Below are 17,999 nucleotides of genomic sequence, written 5' to 3' on the forward strand. Positions count from 1 at the left end.
AAAAAAAAAAAAAAAAAACACTTAGAAATGCCTGAATACACAGGAGATGCATCAATGAAGTCTTAAAGAAAACTAGACTTGACACTACAGAGGAAAAATAAGTTTCTGAATATTATAAGGATGTTAAGATGGCAAAAGTAGTGTTCAATGAAGATGTAAAAGGGCTAGAGAGGAAAGACCAATGTGAAAAAGAAAGAGCTAGAGGGCCATTGCAGTCATTAATATTTGAGGCCAAGACAGCCCAACTCAGGATAGAGAGAAGATAGACTAGTTATGGCTCAGAAGGAAAAAGCAACAAAAGGTTGTGGCAAACTGGCTCTTAAATATTTTTAAAAAAAGAAAAAGAAACTGTCAACAGTTAAAGTCAGGGCAATGGGAGAAAGGTGATGTTACAAACAGAGAAGTAGAGATAAGAAGACCGGGTTAGGAAGAAAAAGTGAGTTAAATTTTGACAGATTGGCATAGAAATGCCAGCTGAGAACAAAGTGAAAAAGTACAATAGGCACTTGAGAAAAAAAAATCAAGAACAACAGTTTTTCAATCTACATCTTTTTCGAGCTTTTTAAACGGCTTTTTAAAAATAGAAATGACCATTTCTAACTACCAAATATTGTTTGTCTACTTAGCAGACACAAGATTTCATAAGAAACCCTGGCTGCAGCATTTAGTTTTCCAACCTTTAAAACACAAAAATGGGGCTAGCCAGTTAGCTCAGTTGGTTAGAGTGCAGCCTTGTAACACCAAGGTCAAGGGTTCAGATCCCCATACCTGCCAACCGCCAAAACAAAAAACACAACACAAAAATGTACAGGAGGAGCCTGTGAGAGTGGTGTTGAGTACACTAACACTCCGCATTTGCTCATTATGTCTCTCTCTCATACAGACTTCAAGATCATGGTTCCAAACACAACAAAGTAACTGAGTCCTGACTCCAATTTCAACAATAGCTGTACACGCAACTTACACTGAAAAAGTTATAAGTTGAAAAAGCATGCCACAGATGGTGGATTTTAGAGAAAAGATTTACCTTGATTTGATGAAGGGTCTCTGTCACAGATGCGGGAGGCTTGCAAAGTAACGTTCATACCTTACCAAAGTTATAATAATTTTATATTTATTTGTGTGGTCATTTAAGTAGTGTTGACTTTCTCCTTTAGAATAGAGGGACTATGTCTCAATTTGCAAATCATACCAATAAACAGCACATAGTAAGTGCCCAAATATTTGATGAAAGAATGAAATAGACTCTATCCCAGATGTTCTGAATCTCAATAACTAGGTATTAGACCCAGGCACATATACTGAAAAGAGGACTAGACTGAAAATAAAATAGTGAGCATCATCCAAATTAAGGTAGTAACTCCACCCAAGAGAACAAGAGTACTTGTTTACATAAGTGAAACAAAATGGAAACATTTACAGCAATAATTACTGCTAAAAGGTACTGCAGAGGAAATAAATATTTTAAAAGGGCTGAGAACAAAGAATAACTGTTTGCTAAGATTCTAGTCATTTAAACCCACAGTAACATTTTAGTAACCAGCCAAGATTCTGGAACTATTAACTAGCTTATGAACAAAAGTACCCTATAATAGCAGATAAAAGTAAGACTTCATTGTATCTTGTATATCATTAATTCTCACAATAACCACCTCTCCATTTTACTGAGGAAATTAAATCATGGAGCCTCATTATGATTCTAGCCACAAAGCAAGTAAGTAATTTATACTATTACTAAATTATGAAGTATTTCCTAAAAGTCAAACAAAACTTCCACTTATATGACATTTTATAATGCTCCCAAGACAGAAATGATCAATTTAGCTGTAACAAGCCATAACTTTCCAAACCAAAGATTTAGAGATTCCTGAAAGTCAGTCCTAAAGAATTTCTACACTTTTCCAAGATATCTTCCCCTTGTAATCCTTAAACAAATATGAAATATTAGAAATACTAGAAATATTTAGCACCAAGTCAGTCAAATCATTAGGACACTTTTACCTATAAGAAAAACTACATTAGTAGTTTATATCACATACATATATTTTCTTATAAAAAAAAAAAAAGAGGTCGTAAGTTCAGATTCCTAAACTGGGCAGTTGCCAAAAAAACAAAACAAAAAGAAAATAAGAATCACACGTGGTTTTTGATTAACTTATTAACAGGACTCCCCCTGAAATATACAAATTCCCTTAGGAGCACCTTATAACTAGAAGACAGAAAAAATGCAAGAAAACTAGAAAGTTAGCTTCAATTTCCCTCCCAATTGTTTCTTAAATATAGTAAGGGAGTAAATAAATATTACTGTGTCCATTTCTTCCATAAAATATACTAGACATTATGATTAGATAATACTTAGTAATGATGAGGCTATTAACAATTCCTTTGTCCTAATTATTCCTAAAACATACAGATTCACCATATTCTAAGAAAAAAATGAAAAGATCATTTAGTATAGACTTACCCAGGTTTCCTTGCTCGACTGTCAGCACCACCTCATCCATCACCACTGCCCTAAAGTCCAGTTCCTCCTCACAACATTTGGTCTTCAATGCTCGTAATATCTCTTTTTGGGGATAGTCTTCCCTGATTCGACGATCTGTCAAAAACCACAACTTGGCAGCCACAGAGCTACACATCTTGATCTGCTTGTTGTTCCTTCTGGATTATTTCTTCTTGATATACACTCTATCTGGATGGAAGAGAAAAATACACATACAAGGTAAATCAAGAAATCTACTTGATTTCTGGATCTCACACCAAAAAATTGTGCAATTGTAACTAATTATACAAACAAGAAACAAAAGAAAAAAAACAAGTGTAGAGACATTATGTCTTTTTCCCCATTCAAATTAAAAAATTTATACCACTTAGAAAGATAGAAACTGGAAATCTCTCCAGAAATAAGATTTCTCCATTTTCCCCTGGGGAAGCTGGCACTGCAGCTTAATTATAGCAGGTCACTTAGCAGAAATATTCAATACCATTCCCTATATTATATACTGCCTAGAATATACTTTTTAATCTCATCACCTACTTTCCACTCTTTTATCCCCTCCCTCAAAATGCAATTCCCTGCTTAATATGAAATAGATAACATTCCAATCATCAACAATATATCACCCTCTGTCCCATCACTAAAAAACCCAATTAAGTATATTTTTTATCTGTGGTTTTATACTGTTTTCTTCTCATCTTGTTATAGGTACACAGAAAAAAAAATAAGATAGTAGCACCTATATTACTAGATAACCATCAACACTAAAGTTTACACAGTAAATTTAATCAAAATAAAATATTGGAGAATGAGCAAAAAGGACTTTAAATAGTCAAAATAAATGCCAGGTCCATTCACTAAATTTTGTTTCCATCAGTTAGAGGACAGCATGCTCTCACTCGGTGTTTCTACTCTTTTTAAATAGAATTTTTTAAAACAAATGTAGCTTGTTTACTAGAATGTAAAAAAGAGGACTTTTTTGCACAGATATAGAGTGCCACTTCTCTGAGTTTTATCATGAGCAAGACTACAGTTGAAAATTAGCTTTCTGAAAAGAAGCAAAAAAGTTACAAGTTTGAGAACAAGCAACAAAAGATAAAAAAATTTTTCCACAAGCACACACACAAAAAATACCCCACAAAATTTCACATATCATTGAAGTATTATTCCCAGATGACATAGCAAACCAAAAGCAAAAGGAAAGAGGCAAAGATTAGATGGAAGCTCAGGCTATCCAGACTGGCAGCTTCCTGAAGAGAGGCAGCTGGAACTGGTCCCTCACGTATCCTTAAATGCACTCTTCCAGGTATCAGCCAGAAGGGCCTGCTCCACAGTGGTATATAGTGAGACCACCCCAGGGCAGAGACAACACAGAACCATCAGCGGTGCACCTGCCCAGCCCCTTGGCCTGCCATGCCTGCCATACTCACCCACCTACCCTACTCCTAACCCACCTACCCCACAACCTACTGCCTTGAAGGCATAATTAGTCACCGGTGTTAAATAAAGAGGGTATCTAGACTAAATATGGTGATAATTTACATACTTGCTTAGGAAGAAACTGTGCTAACTTAATATCAGCTACTCTAGGATTAGCAGTTTTGGACATTAGATTGAAGATTTTTTTTAATAAAGAGAAATATGTTTATTCTTTCAAATACCATACTATCCCCAACTGTGGCCAATTCGTTTTGTTTGGTTTTTTGCAGTGGGCCGGTATACAATTCGTAAATTATAATTTATATTATTTGTGCTATAGTTTGTGGTATTTAAATCTTATTATAAGATAAGCACCATACCTACTAAAATAAAATATATATATATATAAAATGCTATGGTTTTCCCTACAGCAAAATAGTCTATGCATCCTACAGGTTCTAAACTAATGCCCTTTTCCTAATTACTGTTCCACTGGTGCTGTATCTCGCAGTAACAACTGACCAGATTTTTCATCCACGATAATTTTACAGTGACCTCCAAAGACCAGTTTATTGTCAGGAAATGAAAGGTTTCAACCTCTGCCTGTCTGACGATACATTCCCATTTCCATAGGAGAAAGTGCAGCTAGCCTTCCTCTGTGCCCAGGTGGCTGAGCCTCCCCCAGAGCTACTGCTGCAGCAGCTGCTCGTCTTCTTGTGGCTGCTCCATCGGGATTCACATCTAAGACACCAGAAATGTCAGGTGAAGACTCACCAATTCCAAAGGCAGAGACTCCATGCCTGCTTGCTCCTCCCCCCACTGGTGCTCCCAGCATCAGGCTGCCAATATTCTGGGTGGATACCTCCCCCATTGGCTGCAGTCGTGTCCTCCCCTTAACAGAATTTTAAAACATCTACTTTTCTAATTTTCTCATCCATTAACATCAAGGAAAAAAAAAACACAAATGCTGACAAGAAGTCAAAAAGACAGCCATAACTCTACATAATGTAGGAGCCCAAAAGTACACCAAATGACAGAACTACTAATGATTCGGAATCTTAAAGTTCAAATGATACTCACTATTTTAAAAGATAAGATAGAGTCCCACGTAAAATAAAATGATTAATTTTCTCCTAACAGTTAAAGAGGCTTGGTTAGCCAATAAGATATTTGTAAGAAAATATTCTCTAGCAGTGTAAGATAAATGCGACATTTGCGAATATCCACAAAACTAATTCCCATTCTGTTTGTTTGTTTTCCTGATACTCTGAGGAAAACAATGTATAAATATCAGAAATCAAATATATGCTACATTAGGGAAGAAAGGTAGCTTTTTTGAAATAAAGAGAAAGTCTACAAAGAGACCTTTTTTTTTACCTTTATATGAGAGATAATTCTCCATGCAAACGTGTGCGTAGGCATACCAACATAAAAACATGGGCCGGCCCGTGGCTCACTCGGGAGAGTGTGGTGCTGATAACACCGAGGCCACAGGTTCGGATCCCATATAGGGATGGCCGGTTCGCTCACTGGCTGAGCGTGGTACTGACAACACCAAGTCAAAGGTTAAGATCCCCTTACTGGTCATCTTTAAAAAAAAAAAAAAAAATGACCTTCACCCTGGAATACTCCAGGCAATACTAATTAAATGAGAAACAAGGTGCTTTGTTTATCCTCTGACACAGGAGAGAAACAGACATTTGTTTCACTGCTTAAGATTTTCCCGATTTTTTAAGATAGTACCACTTTAGTTATTTCCCCTTACTTTTAATTCCCATATCAGACCAATCCTAGGGATAATTTGTAAGGCAGAGAAATAAATTATTTCAAGTAAACATTCTGAGATTTAAAGATTAATAATTCTGTTTCTCATCAGGACCTATTTCCTTAATAAACAAAGGAAAAATTCAATGTTTAGAGTCAAAAACTGAAAACATATAATGAATATTTAGTATTTCCAAAAGGATATATCAATCTAGTCCCTACAGAAGGACAATGAGATAGTAAAAGATTTACATCATCATAAAATAAGAGAAAAAGTTAAAATGACAGATCAAGGATACCTTTTCTCTCCCCCTTATTTTACTTGTAAGGTCCCTTCCCCAAGGGTAATTATCCTAGTAGAGAAAAAGCAAAACCACAATCTACCATCTGCAGGTATTAAGGTACCTCTTACTAGAAGGAAAATCTTTTATTCCACATAAGACCAAAGCATATGAACTCAAAATCCAACATCTGACACTTGGAATGCTTTATATAAAGGCCTCCAAACTAATCTTCTACCCTCTCTCACTTCCAGTTTACTGAACACACTACATTCTCTAATGCTTCCTGTTGCTTGGAATATATACTCTAGATCTACTTAATAAACTCTGGGCTCACATGTTAACATACCTGTTAAGGTTTCCCTGGCTCTTAAAGTCATCCTTCTTCCATGAGTCTACATCATATTATACATATAAGAGTATTCTAGCCATTATCACACTATAATTCAGGTTGTTACTAGGTACCTGATACATTGCAGGAGCAATGAACATTTGTTCTTATTATCTTTATTACTCAAGATTGAAAAATTAGTAGTCCTATTTCCCCACTAAAATTAAATCTTACTGCAAACAAGAATTTTGTCTTCCCCACAATCTAGGACTTCTAAGATATCAAATACCATATAACAAAGGAATGGTGTTTGAAAATGCTGAACGATTGAAGGCCTTATCAAAGTTCAGATACTGGGCTAACTAATTTACTGAGCACTTTTACACACGCTATTTAAATTCAACCTCAAATTTTATAATAGCCACTTTACAGATTAAGAAAACTGAGGTTAAAAGAATTAAGAGACTTATTCCCCCTGCCAAAAATGTAAATGATATTAAGTAACACAGCCTGGAGTTCAAGAGTTTCTGATTCTAAGTCCCAAGAGTCTCCTTCCAAATAATGCTATGTGCCTATTAATTGACTTAATAATAAAACCTTTTACCTTTTAACACAAACTTTGTGACACTTCATGTTTTAGCCAAAATTCTGTTTATCAAAGTTTTTTTTCCCCACAGTGAGTCTTAATGCCTCCAATTCCTTTCAAGCCACAAAATAAAACACAATTTGGATCCTCAATAAAAGATAGCAAACAGAATCTAACAACACACTTAAAACATCATTCACCATGATCAAGTGGGATTCATCCCTAAGATACAAGGATGGTTCAACATATGCAAATCAACAAACATGATACATCACATCAACAGAATGAAGGGGAAAAAAATCATTTCAGTAGACAGAGAAAAGCATTTGATAAAATCCAACACCCCTACATAATAAAAGTACTTAACAAATTACGTACATTAGGAATGTACCTCAACATAATAAAGGCCATATACGACAAACCCACAGCTAATATCATATCGAATGGACAAAAATTGGAGGCTTTTCCTTTAAAATCTAGAACAAGACAAAGGTGCCCATTTTCTCCACTCTTATTCAACACAGTAGTAGAAATTCTAGCCTGTGCAATAAGGTAAGAGAAAGCAGTAAAGGGCATTCAAAATGGAAAGAAGTAGGGCCGGCCTGTGGCTCACTCGGGAGAGTGCGGTGCTGATAACACCAAGGCCACGGGTTCGGATCCCATATAGGGATGGCTGGTTAGCTCACTGGGTGAGCATGGTGTTGACAACACCAAGTCAAGGGTTAAGATCCCCTTACCGGTCATCTTTAAAAAAAAAAAAATGGAAAGAAGTAGGGCCGGCCTGTGGCTCACTCGGGAGAGTGCGGTGCTGATAACACCAAGGCCACGGGTTCGGATCCCATATAGGGATGGCTGGTTAGCTCACTGGGTGAGCATGGTGTTGACAACACCAAGTCAAGGGTTAAGATCCCCTTACCGGTCATCTTTAAAAAAAAAAAAATGGAAAGAAGTGAAGTCAAACTATCTCTATTTGCAGATTATATGATCACATACATAAAAAATCCTAAAGACTCCAACAGAATACTACTAGAACTAAAAAATGAATTCAGTAAACTGGCAGGACACAAAATCAACACAAAAAAAATCAACAGCCTTTCTATACACTAACAATTAAAAAGCCAAAGAAGAAATCAAGAAAATAATCCCATTCACAATAGCTACCAAAAAAATAAAATACCTTGGAGAAGTGGCTTGAGTCAGTTAGCTCAGTTGGTTAGAGCACGGTGTTGATAACAGCAAAGTCTAGGGTTCAATCCCTGTACTAGCCAGCTGCCACAAAAAATAAACAAGTAAACAAAAATAAAGCATGTTTAAAAAAGAGAGAAAGAAAATAAATACCTAGGAGTAATTTAACAAAGGAGGTGAAAGACCTCTATATGAAAACCATAAATCATTGGTGAAAAAAAATTGAAGAGCACATAAACAAATGGAAAGATATTCCATGTTTATGGATCAGAAGAATTAGCATCAAACATCCATATTCCCCAAAGCAACCTACACACATTCAACACAATCCCTACCAAAATACCAATGTTCTTCACAGAAATAGAAAAACCACTTGAAAATTTATATGGAACCCCAAAAGATACCATGTAGCAAAAACATTCTTGAACAAAAAGAACAAAGTTGGAGGCATCATACTTCCTGGCTTCAAAATATACTATAAAGCAATAGTAACCAAAACAGTATGGTACTGGCATAAAAAGAGACAAATTGACCAATGGAATATAATAGACAGCCCCCAACTAAACCCATGCACTTACAGCCGATTGATTTGACAAAGGTGCCAAAAATGTACAATGGGGAAAGGACATTCCCCATTCAACAAATGGTGCTAAGAAAACTGGATATCCACAGGCAGCAAGGGACACTATCAACAAAGTGAAGAAGACAACCTACAGAATGGGAAATGTGTTCGCACACTACACATCAGACAAGGGGCTAATATGCAGAATATATAAGGAACTCACACAACTCAACAGCAAAAAAAAAAAGAAAAAGAAACCCACTTTAGCAATAGGAAAAGAACCTGAACAGACATTTCTCAAAAGATGACATACAAATGGCCAACAAGGTCATGAAAAAATGCTCAAAATTACTAATCGTCAGGGAAATGCAAATTAAAACCACAATGAGATATCACCTCACCCCAGTTAGAATGGCTATTATCAACAAGACAGAAAATAACAAATGCTGACAGAGGATGCAGAGAAAAGGGAACTCTCGTACATTGTTGGTGGGAATGTAAACTCATATAGCCATTGTAGAAAACACTATGGAGTTTCCTCAGAGAACCAAAAAGTGATCTACCTTACGACCAAGCTATCCCACTACTGGCTAAATACCCAAAAGAAATGAAATCTATATATCAAAAAGATACCTGCACTCCCATGTTCATCGCAATACTATTCACAGTACCAACGAGATGGAATCAACCTAAATGCCCATCAACAGATGAATGGATAAAAAAACTATTATCCATACACAATGGAATACTATTCAGCTATAAAAAGAAATAATATCCTATCATTTGCAGCAACATGGATGGAACTGGAAACCATCATGCTAACTGAAGTCAGGCACAGAAAGACAAATATTGCATTGTAATAACTCACATGTGGAATCAAAAAGAAACAGTGATTCTCACAGAAGTAGAGAGTAGAATAATGGTTACCATAGGTGGGGGGGTGCACAGGGGGAAGGAGAAATGGTGGGCTAATAGATACAAACAAAACTGTGCTATCTACCCTAAGTGAATCATTGTTCAATATATGCATGTATTGAAACAACACACTGTACCCCAGAAATACATAAAAGTTAAAATAAAAAAATAAACACAATTTGGGATCTATATAAATTTTACCCTGTTTCTTTTACCCAAAAGTCTATATCAAAAGTGGATCTGAGGGGCTGGCCCTTAGCTCACTTGATCAGAATATGGTGCCAATAACACCAACGTTGAGGGTTCAGATCCCCATACTGGCCAGCCACCCACCCCCACTCCACCACCACCCCCAAAATGGTGGATCTGAATTAGTTAGAAATCAGACTGAAAAGGAATAAGTGGTAGAGGGACAAAAGCATTAATGAAGGATAGGAGAAACCAGAACCACCCCCTTAGGGGGAAGAGGGAGGTTGAACTTCTTTGTAGCTCTTACGAAAGGTACAGAAAATGAATAAATGATAAGATGGAAATCTTAGAAAAGAGTCTCAAACAACCAAAGAATAGAGTGTTAGCCCAGTTATCCCATCACCCACTAATAATGTTCATCAGTAAATGATCACAAAGGAAAGTCCCTTTGAAACTCAGGTAATTCCTATACAATCTCCCTGTCACTTAATCTCTCTCCATTTAGGTGTTCTAAGTTTATAAAATGCCATTTTCCTTATTAATTTGAAGGCAGACTGGAATGCTGTGAAAGTAGAAGCAGGAAGCTGGATACTAATCAAAGATGACTTCAGCAGTGATAGAAATGTAAGAGGCGCCAAAGGGACTCCTGTCTGGTGGATATGGCTGCTTCCCACTTACCACCAGCGATGCTAATGCTAAAGCAGTTCATGAGAAAGCAACAAGTTCTCCTCTATAGGATTTTGCAAGCAATTCAGCAAGTTCCAAATAATTCTGATCACAGACACATAAAGACTGGGCAAAGGAAGAATTCAAAAGAAACAAAAGTGCCACTGAAGAGGAGACAATATGGATGATGATTACTCAAGGCAATATGCAGCTCAAAGAGTTAGAAAAAAATACTCACTTTAGCAAAATCTTAACTAGAGCATTATTCTGAAGGATTTTCAGTCTCCATGTGTTTTGTTGAGTTTAGGCTTAACAATGGGCAGACAAAGCCTTGTCAAAGTATTTGTATGTACAGTACTCAGGCAGAATATCAGAAGATGGAGCATAGTTTGTCAGAGAGAGCAAAGAAAAGCACATCAAGACAATTGCCTTAGCACTGAAAACATACCCTGAGTGTTGAAAATGTTTCTGAATGTGTCACAGTTTCTGTAAGAAGCAAAAACCACTCTAATAAATGGCCAGTTAGCACGTGAGAAGATGCTTAACACAATTAATCATCAGGGAAATGGAAATCAAAACCACAATAAGATATCGTTTCACATCAAGTAGAATGACTATAATTAAAAAGGGAAATAATAACAAATGTTGGTGAAGATGTGGAGAAATTGGAACCCTCACACTGCTGGTGGGAATGTAAAATGACGCAGCTATTTTGGAAAACATAAGCAGTTCCTAAAAAGGTTAAACATAGAGTTACCATATGATTTAGCAATTCTACTCCTAGCTCTATAACCAAGAGAAATGAAAAGATTTCTATAAAAAAACTCGTAGATAAATGTTCATTGCAGCATTAAATGTTCATAGCAGTCTATAAAAAACTTGCAGATAAATGTTCATAGCAGTATTGTGTGCATAATAGACAAAAAGTGGAAACAATACAGATGCCTATCAGCTGATAAATGGATAAATAAAATGTGGCATATTTATACAATAAAATGTTATTTGGCAATAAAAAGGAATGAAGGACTGATACATGCTGCTCATGGATAAACCTTGAAAACATTCTTAAGCGAAAGAAGCCAGTCACACAAAAAAAATCATATATTGTATGATTCCATTTATATGAAATATCCAGAATATAGTAGTTAGTAGTTGCCTAGGGCTTTGGGTAGAATAGAGAGTAACTAGTAATGGAGATGGCATTTCTTTTCAGGGTGATGAAAATATCCTAAAGTTTGACTGTGGTACTGGTTGCACAACTCTGTGAATCTACTCAAATCTATTGAATTAGATGAGGGTACTTAAAAAAGTTGGTGGAAAAACAGAGTTAAAAGATAATATAAACCTTTCCGTGAACATTTTGAAACATCTTCATACATTTTAAATGTACATATATGAGTTGTATCTCAATTAAACTGTTTAAAAAAACAGTATGAAGGCTGGCCCGTGGCTCACTTGGGCGAGTGTGGTGCTGATAATACCAAGGCCATGGATTCGGATCCCTATATAGGGATGGCCGGTTAGCTTACTTCAGAGAGCATGGTGCTGACAACACCAAATCAAGGGTTAAGATCCCGTTACCGGTCATCTTTTTAAAAATAAAAAAAATTAAAAAATTTTTAGAAAACCAGTATGAGGTATAGGGCTGGAGGTATACTGACCCCAGGAGATACCCTGGAACTTTCTTGAAAAATCCTTTTTCATTACCCCTCAGGGTTGTTGAGGTGTGTTCTTCAGGTGTGTCATGGTTTAAAAGAGGACTCTCCAAAAAGATCATCATTGGGAATCTGGATCTTTGTTGGAAAGAGAAGAGAAACAGAAGCTTAATGAACACATTGAAGCACTTACCAAAAAGGAGAGAGAAGACTTTAGGCAAATTCTGGATGAAACTTCTGTGATTGTCTTAACATCCACATGGAAAAAAGTAAAAAAAAAAAATCATTAAGGAAGATCCTTGGTGTGTTAGGTTTTCCTCCAGTGACAGGAAAAAGAGAAATTTGAAGAACCCATCAGAGACAAATACATGGAAACCAAAGTTGACTCCAGGACACTTTTGAAAGAGATCAACTTTATAACATACAATCAATTTAGTGAAAGATGTGAAAGTGTGTGGAAGGTGCTGGGATTGGCAGTTCTGCAAACTGAAGTCCTCTGTTCATCAACAGAACAGAGCTAGAAAGCTAATCCAAAAAGCTGACCAGCACCTTAAAGATGGAGACAAAATTTTGCAGGATGATAAATGGTATCTAGTACTGGACTATATCAGAAAAGAGGCATAAATTGGTGGTGGCATATTTTGATGACCTGGATTGCCAGGGTTCACCCCCACCTCCACAGAACTCATAAGACAAAATAATTCTGAATACTCTTCCGCGGGGGTAATCTAATTCAGAATGCTTGCATGAGCCAATTTTCAGGTTTTTATATAGATGCACATTAGCCAACCCATGCAAGATCATCTGACAAACAGGAGAAGCATTTGTGAACAGTTTCTAAAAAAAAAATACTTTGGAAGTATCTTCTTTGTGTGGCATGTTTGACATACATAATCAAATATAGGCTATCTCTAGTAAATCTAAAACCTTAAAACTAAAAAAAAAATTATTTATGAGGTGTAGAAGTTGGTGATTTGGGTAATGTTCTTCCTAACAATGGTGCACATGGAAGACTTTTAAACAGCATTTGTGGTTTGAATTTGCAAGATGCAAATATCATATACTCCAAGAAAAACTAAGGAGGTATTTCTTTTGTTTTGATTTTGTTTTTTAAAGCAGGTAAAACACTGAAAATTGAATTCTTATCTTTGGGAGGCTGAGATTACTGCTTTTACTTTCATCTCAAAAGAACAGTTTCATTTGTTCACTTACATGCTTTGATTACCCCCTCTGAATTATAGGCCAAGCCTTGTTGTTTATACTGAGAAGATTACGTAGCAATTTCTTCTCAGGTATGGAACCACAGTCATTAAGATGTTGGCCAGAATAGAACTGCTAGTGAAACATTTTATTCATCATGAAGTTATCTTTATCAGTATTCTGGATTAGACAACAATTTACCTTTCTGGGTGTTCCCTGTAAACTATACTCCTATATATGAACGTTAAACTTTTGTTTATAAAATTTAATTTTAAAATGTTTGAATGTTCGGTTTATGTACTTGAATTATATTAAAAAAAAGAAATGTAACACAAGTCAAGTAGACCTCAACAATGGAGCAAACATACAATTTCCCAAAGTTTTCATGTTAAATTCACTCACACTCTCTCCTTCTTATAGCTTTTTTCACTTATGATACTCTTAGAAAAATACAAGATAGATACATGATTTTATACATAACCATTTGACTATCCAAACTCATGCTCCATCAAGAGACTGCAAAAGATGACCTTAAAACATGAGTGTTTACACAAAAACAGAAAAGGCAACTAAGGTAAGGAAAGGCAATACTTAGGAATACATAGACAAGTGCCTATCCTTTCCAATTCCTCATACGAAGAAACACATATCGGTGAGAGGTTAAAAACACCTTTAATGCTTCAAAACACTTTCCATGTACATTTTCTCACTTAATCTATATATAATAATTATGTGAGAAACAGAGGCATGTACAAGGGTACTTCAAAAAGTTAATGGAAAAATAGAATTAAAAGATAATATGCATCTTTACATGAACTTTTTAAAGACCTCTTTTCGTATTATCCATATTTTAAAGAAAGACCGCCCAAGATACCACAATGGTAGAGCCAGAACGGAAATACGGTTTTCTGGGGGGTTTGTGCACTCTTTTCTTCTATGCATAAACACACCATTAAAGGGAATTTGAATAAAGAAAATAAATTTACATTTTCAGTAACTGTATGTATTAAATACAATGTTAGAAGATTTATTTTTATCATTTAATCCTCCAGCAGTGAAACAATTCTAGAAGTACGTGTATATATATACAATGGAATATTATTCAGCCTCAATAAGGAATGAAACTCTGATACATGCTACAACATGGATGAACCTTGAGGACATTATGCTAAAAGAAATAAGCCAATCACAAGAAGACAAATACAGTCAACCCTCCATATCCCCAGGTTCAACCAACTGGGGTTCGAAAATATTTACTGGGGCTGGCTGGCCAGTTAGCATAGTGAGTTACAGCCCAGTATTAAAACACCACAGGCAAGGTCCAGATCCCCATACTAGCCAGCCGCCAAAAAAGAGAAAATATTCAGAAATTGTGTTTGTACTGAAGATATACATACTTTTTTTCTTGTCACTACTCACTAAACAATACAATGTGATAACAATTTACATACCATTTAGGTATTATAAGTAATCTAGAGAGGATTTAAAGTATATGGGAGGATGTGCTTAGGTCATATGCAAATACTACAACATTTTACATAAGAAACTTGAGCATACACAGATTTTGATATCCATGGGAGAGTCCTAGAACCAATCCAGAAATATTATTGTATGATTCCACTTATATGAGGTATCCAGAGTAGCCAAATGCATAGAGAGAGAAAGTAGAATAGCAGTTACCAGAGGTTGGGGGCTGGGGAAAATGGGGAGTTGTGGTTTAATAAGTACAGTTTCAGTTTTTCAGGATGAAAAAAGTCCTAGAAATGGATGATGGTGATGGTTGCACAACACTATGAATGTACTTAATACCACTGAACTGTACATCTAAAAATAGTTACGATGTTAAATTTTATGTGCATTTTACCACAATAGAAAGAAAATTGGAAAAGAGAAAAAGTCATGAGTAAGTTAACTGCAAAATTTTACACATTTGCAAGTCAGAAAAATGTTATATTTTACTTAAATTACCTGCAGCTTAGTTACTAAAATTCTCAAATCGTCTGTAATATACAAAACCTATTAAAATTAAAAAAGAAAAAAAAGGGTTCTCTGCATTTCAAATAAAAATTCTAATGATTTCACACTTAATAGAAAAAAGCTGCATGAAAGTATCTCTGGAATACAGCACAAAAATTTCCTGATACAATGCACAGTATAGCTCAAAGTTCCTCACATTTAACATGATATACGTTGGATCTTCTCTCCAAATTTCCTCTCCATATTGCCTTGAAAAAGGATTTAGAAAGCTATTCATTCACTCAAGCCCCAAGGATTTATAGATATGGCTAACTAAATCACACGTCAAAGGAATAAGCTAACAACTGAGAACTACAAAGCACCAGGAAAAAATTCCAAGGTTGCTATTTGGACAAACCTGCATGAATTTTCAAGATGCAGTTTTTTGATAAGGAATCAAAAACTCAAATGCTGCCCAAAATGGTAGAGCACAACGGTTAAAAGTAGTCTGATCTTGTATAGCAATTCCATGTTCTATTTGAGACCTTATTTCTAAATTTATAAGAACATGAAGCCAAGAGCTAGTCTCAGAGGAAAAAAGAAATGGAATGTAAGGAGCTGAATAGAGTAAAAACATTTTTTGAAGGGGGAGATAGTTTTGAATTTTTTTTTTATCACAACTTGGTGATACACTGCCACTTTGGGGGGGGAAAAAAGGCAGTAAAATTAACCAGGCATATAAATGTTTAAATAGATTTTGTTTTGCCAACTCATCAATTCACAAATTGGTACACATTTCATGAGACTCTTGTAGACTCCTCCAGATATTACTTGGAGAACTAAAATGACAGATGAAGGGCCAGCCCGTGACTCACTCGGGAGTGTGTGGTGCTGATAACACCAAGGCCGCAAGTTCGGATCCCTATATAAGGATGGCCGGTTCACTCACTGGGTGAGCGTGGTGCTGACAACACCAAGTCAAGGGTTAAGACCCCCTTACCAGTCATCTTTTTAAAAAAATAAATAAATAAAAAATAAAAAAAAATAAAATGACAGATGAAAAGTACAGAGGTCAATGAAATTAGACTGTAAACTCCATGAAGACAGAACCCAATATCTGCTTTATTCTCTGCTGTTAACCCCAGTGGGCAACATAGAACCTGATCTATAATAAACTGAGAAGTTAAGGGACAGGAATAATTAATTGAGTCTGCTATAATGAATCATAAAGAAATATCAAAAAACTATAGCCATTTCAGTATTACCAGACAAATGTGTATCACTATTAAGATCTAAACGTAGCTATCCAAAATTTGTAACATTTTTTCAGTTTCTCTTAAAACAAACAAAAAAATCAAGACTATGTTACTTTTCCTCATCATCATACAACTGATCCTGAAATAATCAGCTTTGTTACCAGTTAAAGTTAAGGGGAAAAAACAAACACAAAACCATTTCAGTAAGAAGAAAAAGATATGAGCAGATGGGTTCCATGCAGACCAGCCGCTAAGGGAGTAGAGCTGGCTAGCTCGATGGCTTTTGTCCTCCAAGCCAATTTTGAGAGGAAAAAAACACTGGAAAAGAAAACATTAAAAATAACATCATGGCATTAGTTACCATGAAGCCAGAAAGTCAGTTCTTTTCTGCAAACCTAACACGTACACAGATACATATGGCACATGAATCTAAAATACATCATGTACAGATATTTTCAGAGGTTCTCTATTATTTCTTAACAATCCTTAATATGACAAGCAGGAAAATTCCAAGTAACGAAAGACAATTTCCCCAACATCTGTACCTAACTCCCTACTCAATCTCTCTTGAAACAACTGCACTTAGGCACAACTAACATTTAAAAATAACACTTTTCTCACTGTTCCTATCACAACCTCCTCCCTAAGATTTTAAAATAACATAACTATTACAATTTCTAAAGGCTCTTTTCTCACATATTTATGTCGTAATCCCATTTGCAGAATACTTTGCAAACTAACCTACCATAAAATAGTCTACAAATCCACATCGCTAAAGTGACCCCAAAACAGATGTCAGCAAGCAACACACAATTAAAACTCACCCATCTCACTTTATGTTTGGTTTTCTCTCTTCACATGTCGTTCATGGGTATAGAAGTCCTTCCTCCACCCATTTTCACTCGGTTTATGACTCTATGCCCCCTCCCCAGAAGATGATAAAAAGCTACTCCTGCTTCCCAAAGTGTGACACAACTCACTGTGCTCTGTCCCCTTCCTCCATCCCCTACCAGTGTTCATGGTCATCTGTCTTTCAGCTCACAGAGTGCAGAGCTTTGAGAAATGAATCTAATGACTTACCCCAGCAGCAAATCCCAGGTAGATACAATTAGGGAAAGGAAGAATTGGGAAATATCTTAAAAGATATGTTTCTCCATGTGCCCCAACAAATTAATGCCTGAGGCTTGATTTGTGTTCACTGGTCAGAGAAAATAAGAATGTCCACTTTACTGTGTTTCTTCACCATATGGCTGAGAAAGGGTAGAAGACATAAGATTTTGCTGGTAATTTCCCTCTAGAGAGGAAAAGGGACAGAATGAGATGGGAAAAGAAAAAAGGAGATAATTTCTTGTGGTCACTCTACTCTCCGAGATACTATCAACTTGAGTATATTCAATAGGGACTCTTAAGAAACACGGGAAAAACAAAAAAAGCTATGCAGTAGCAACTAAGTGGAATTTTATCTGGTAGCCAATAGGCTAAAGGTTAGATACTCAGCCCCTTCCCCCCTGCAGGCGGAAAGGCAGGAAGAGAAAAG

The 17,999-nt window shown here is 36.0% G+C and overlaps 1 protein-coding gene across 2 annotated transcripts in view; it reads right to left on the reverse strand.

The window, feature by feature from the left end:
- Positions 1-12,542, reverse strand: part of RIMKLB (ribosomal modification protein rimK-like family member B) — a 77,749-nt gene extending 65,207 nt beyond the window's left edge. Inside the window, exons 1-2 of one of the 2 annotated variants that reach the window (XM_008581802.1) lie at positions 12,244-12,542; positions 2,465-2,692 (exon numbers count right to left, since the gene is read on the reverse strand). In XM_008581802.1, coding sequence (XP_008580024.1) covers positions 2,465-2,639 — 175 coding nt within the window. In that variant the 5' untranslated portion in view covers positions 2,640-2,692; positions 12,244-12,542. Of the gene's footprint in view, positions 1-2,464; positions 2,693-12,056; positions 12,080-12,243 lie in introns of those variants that run through there. The other variant, XM_008581803.1, reaches the window with a different exon arrangement.
- Between the last annotated feature and the right edge of the window lie 5,457 nt (positions 12,543-17,999).

The sequence above is a fragment of the Galeopterus variegatus genome, unplaced genomic scaffold (assembly GCF_000696425.1).
Source record: "Galeopterus variegatus unplaced genomic scaffold, G_variegatus-3.0.2 Scaffold2469, whole genome shotgun sequence".
Taxonomy (NCBI): Eukaryota; Metazoa; Chordata; class Mammalia; order Dermoptera; family Cynocephalidae; genus Galeopterus; species Galeopterus variegatus.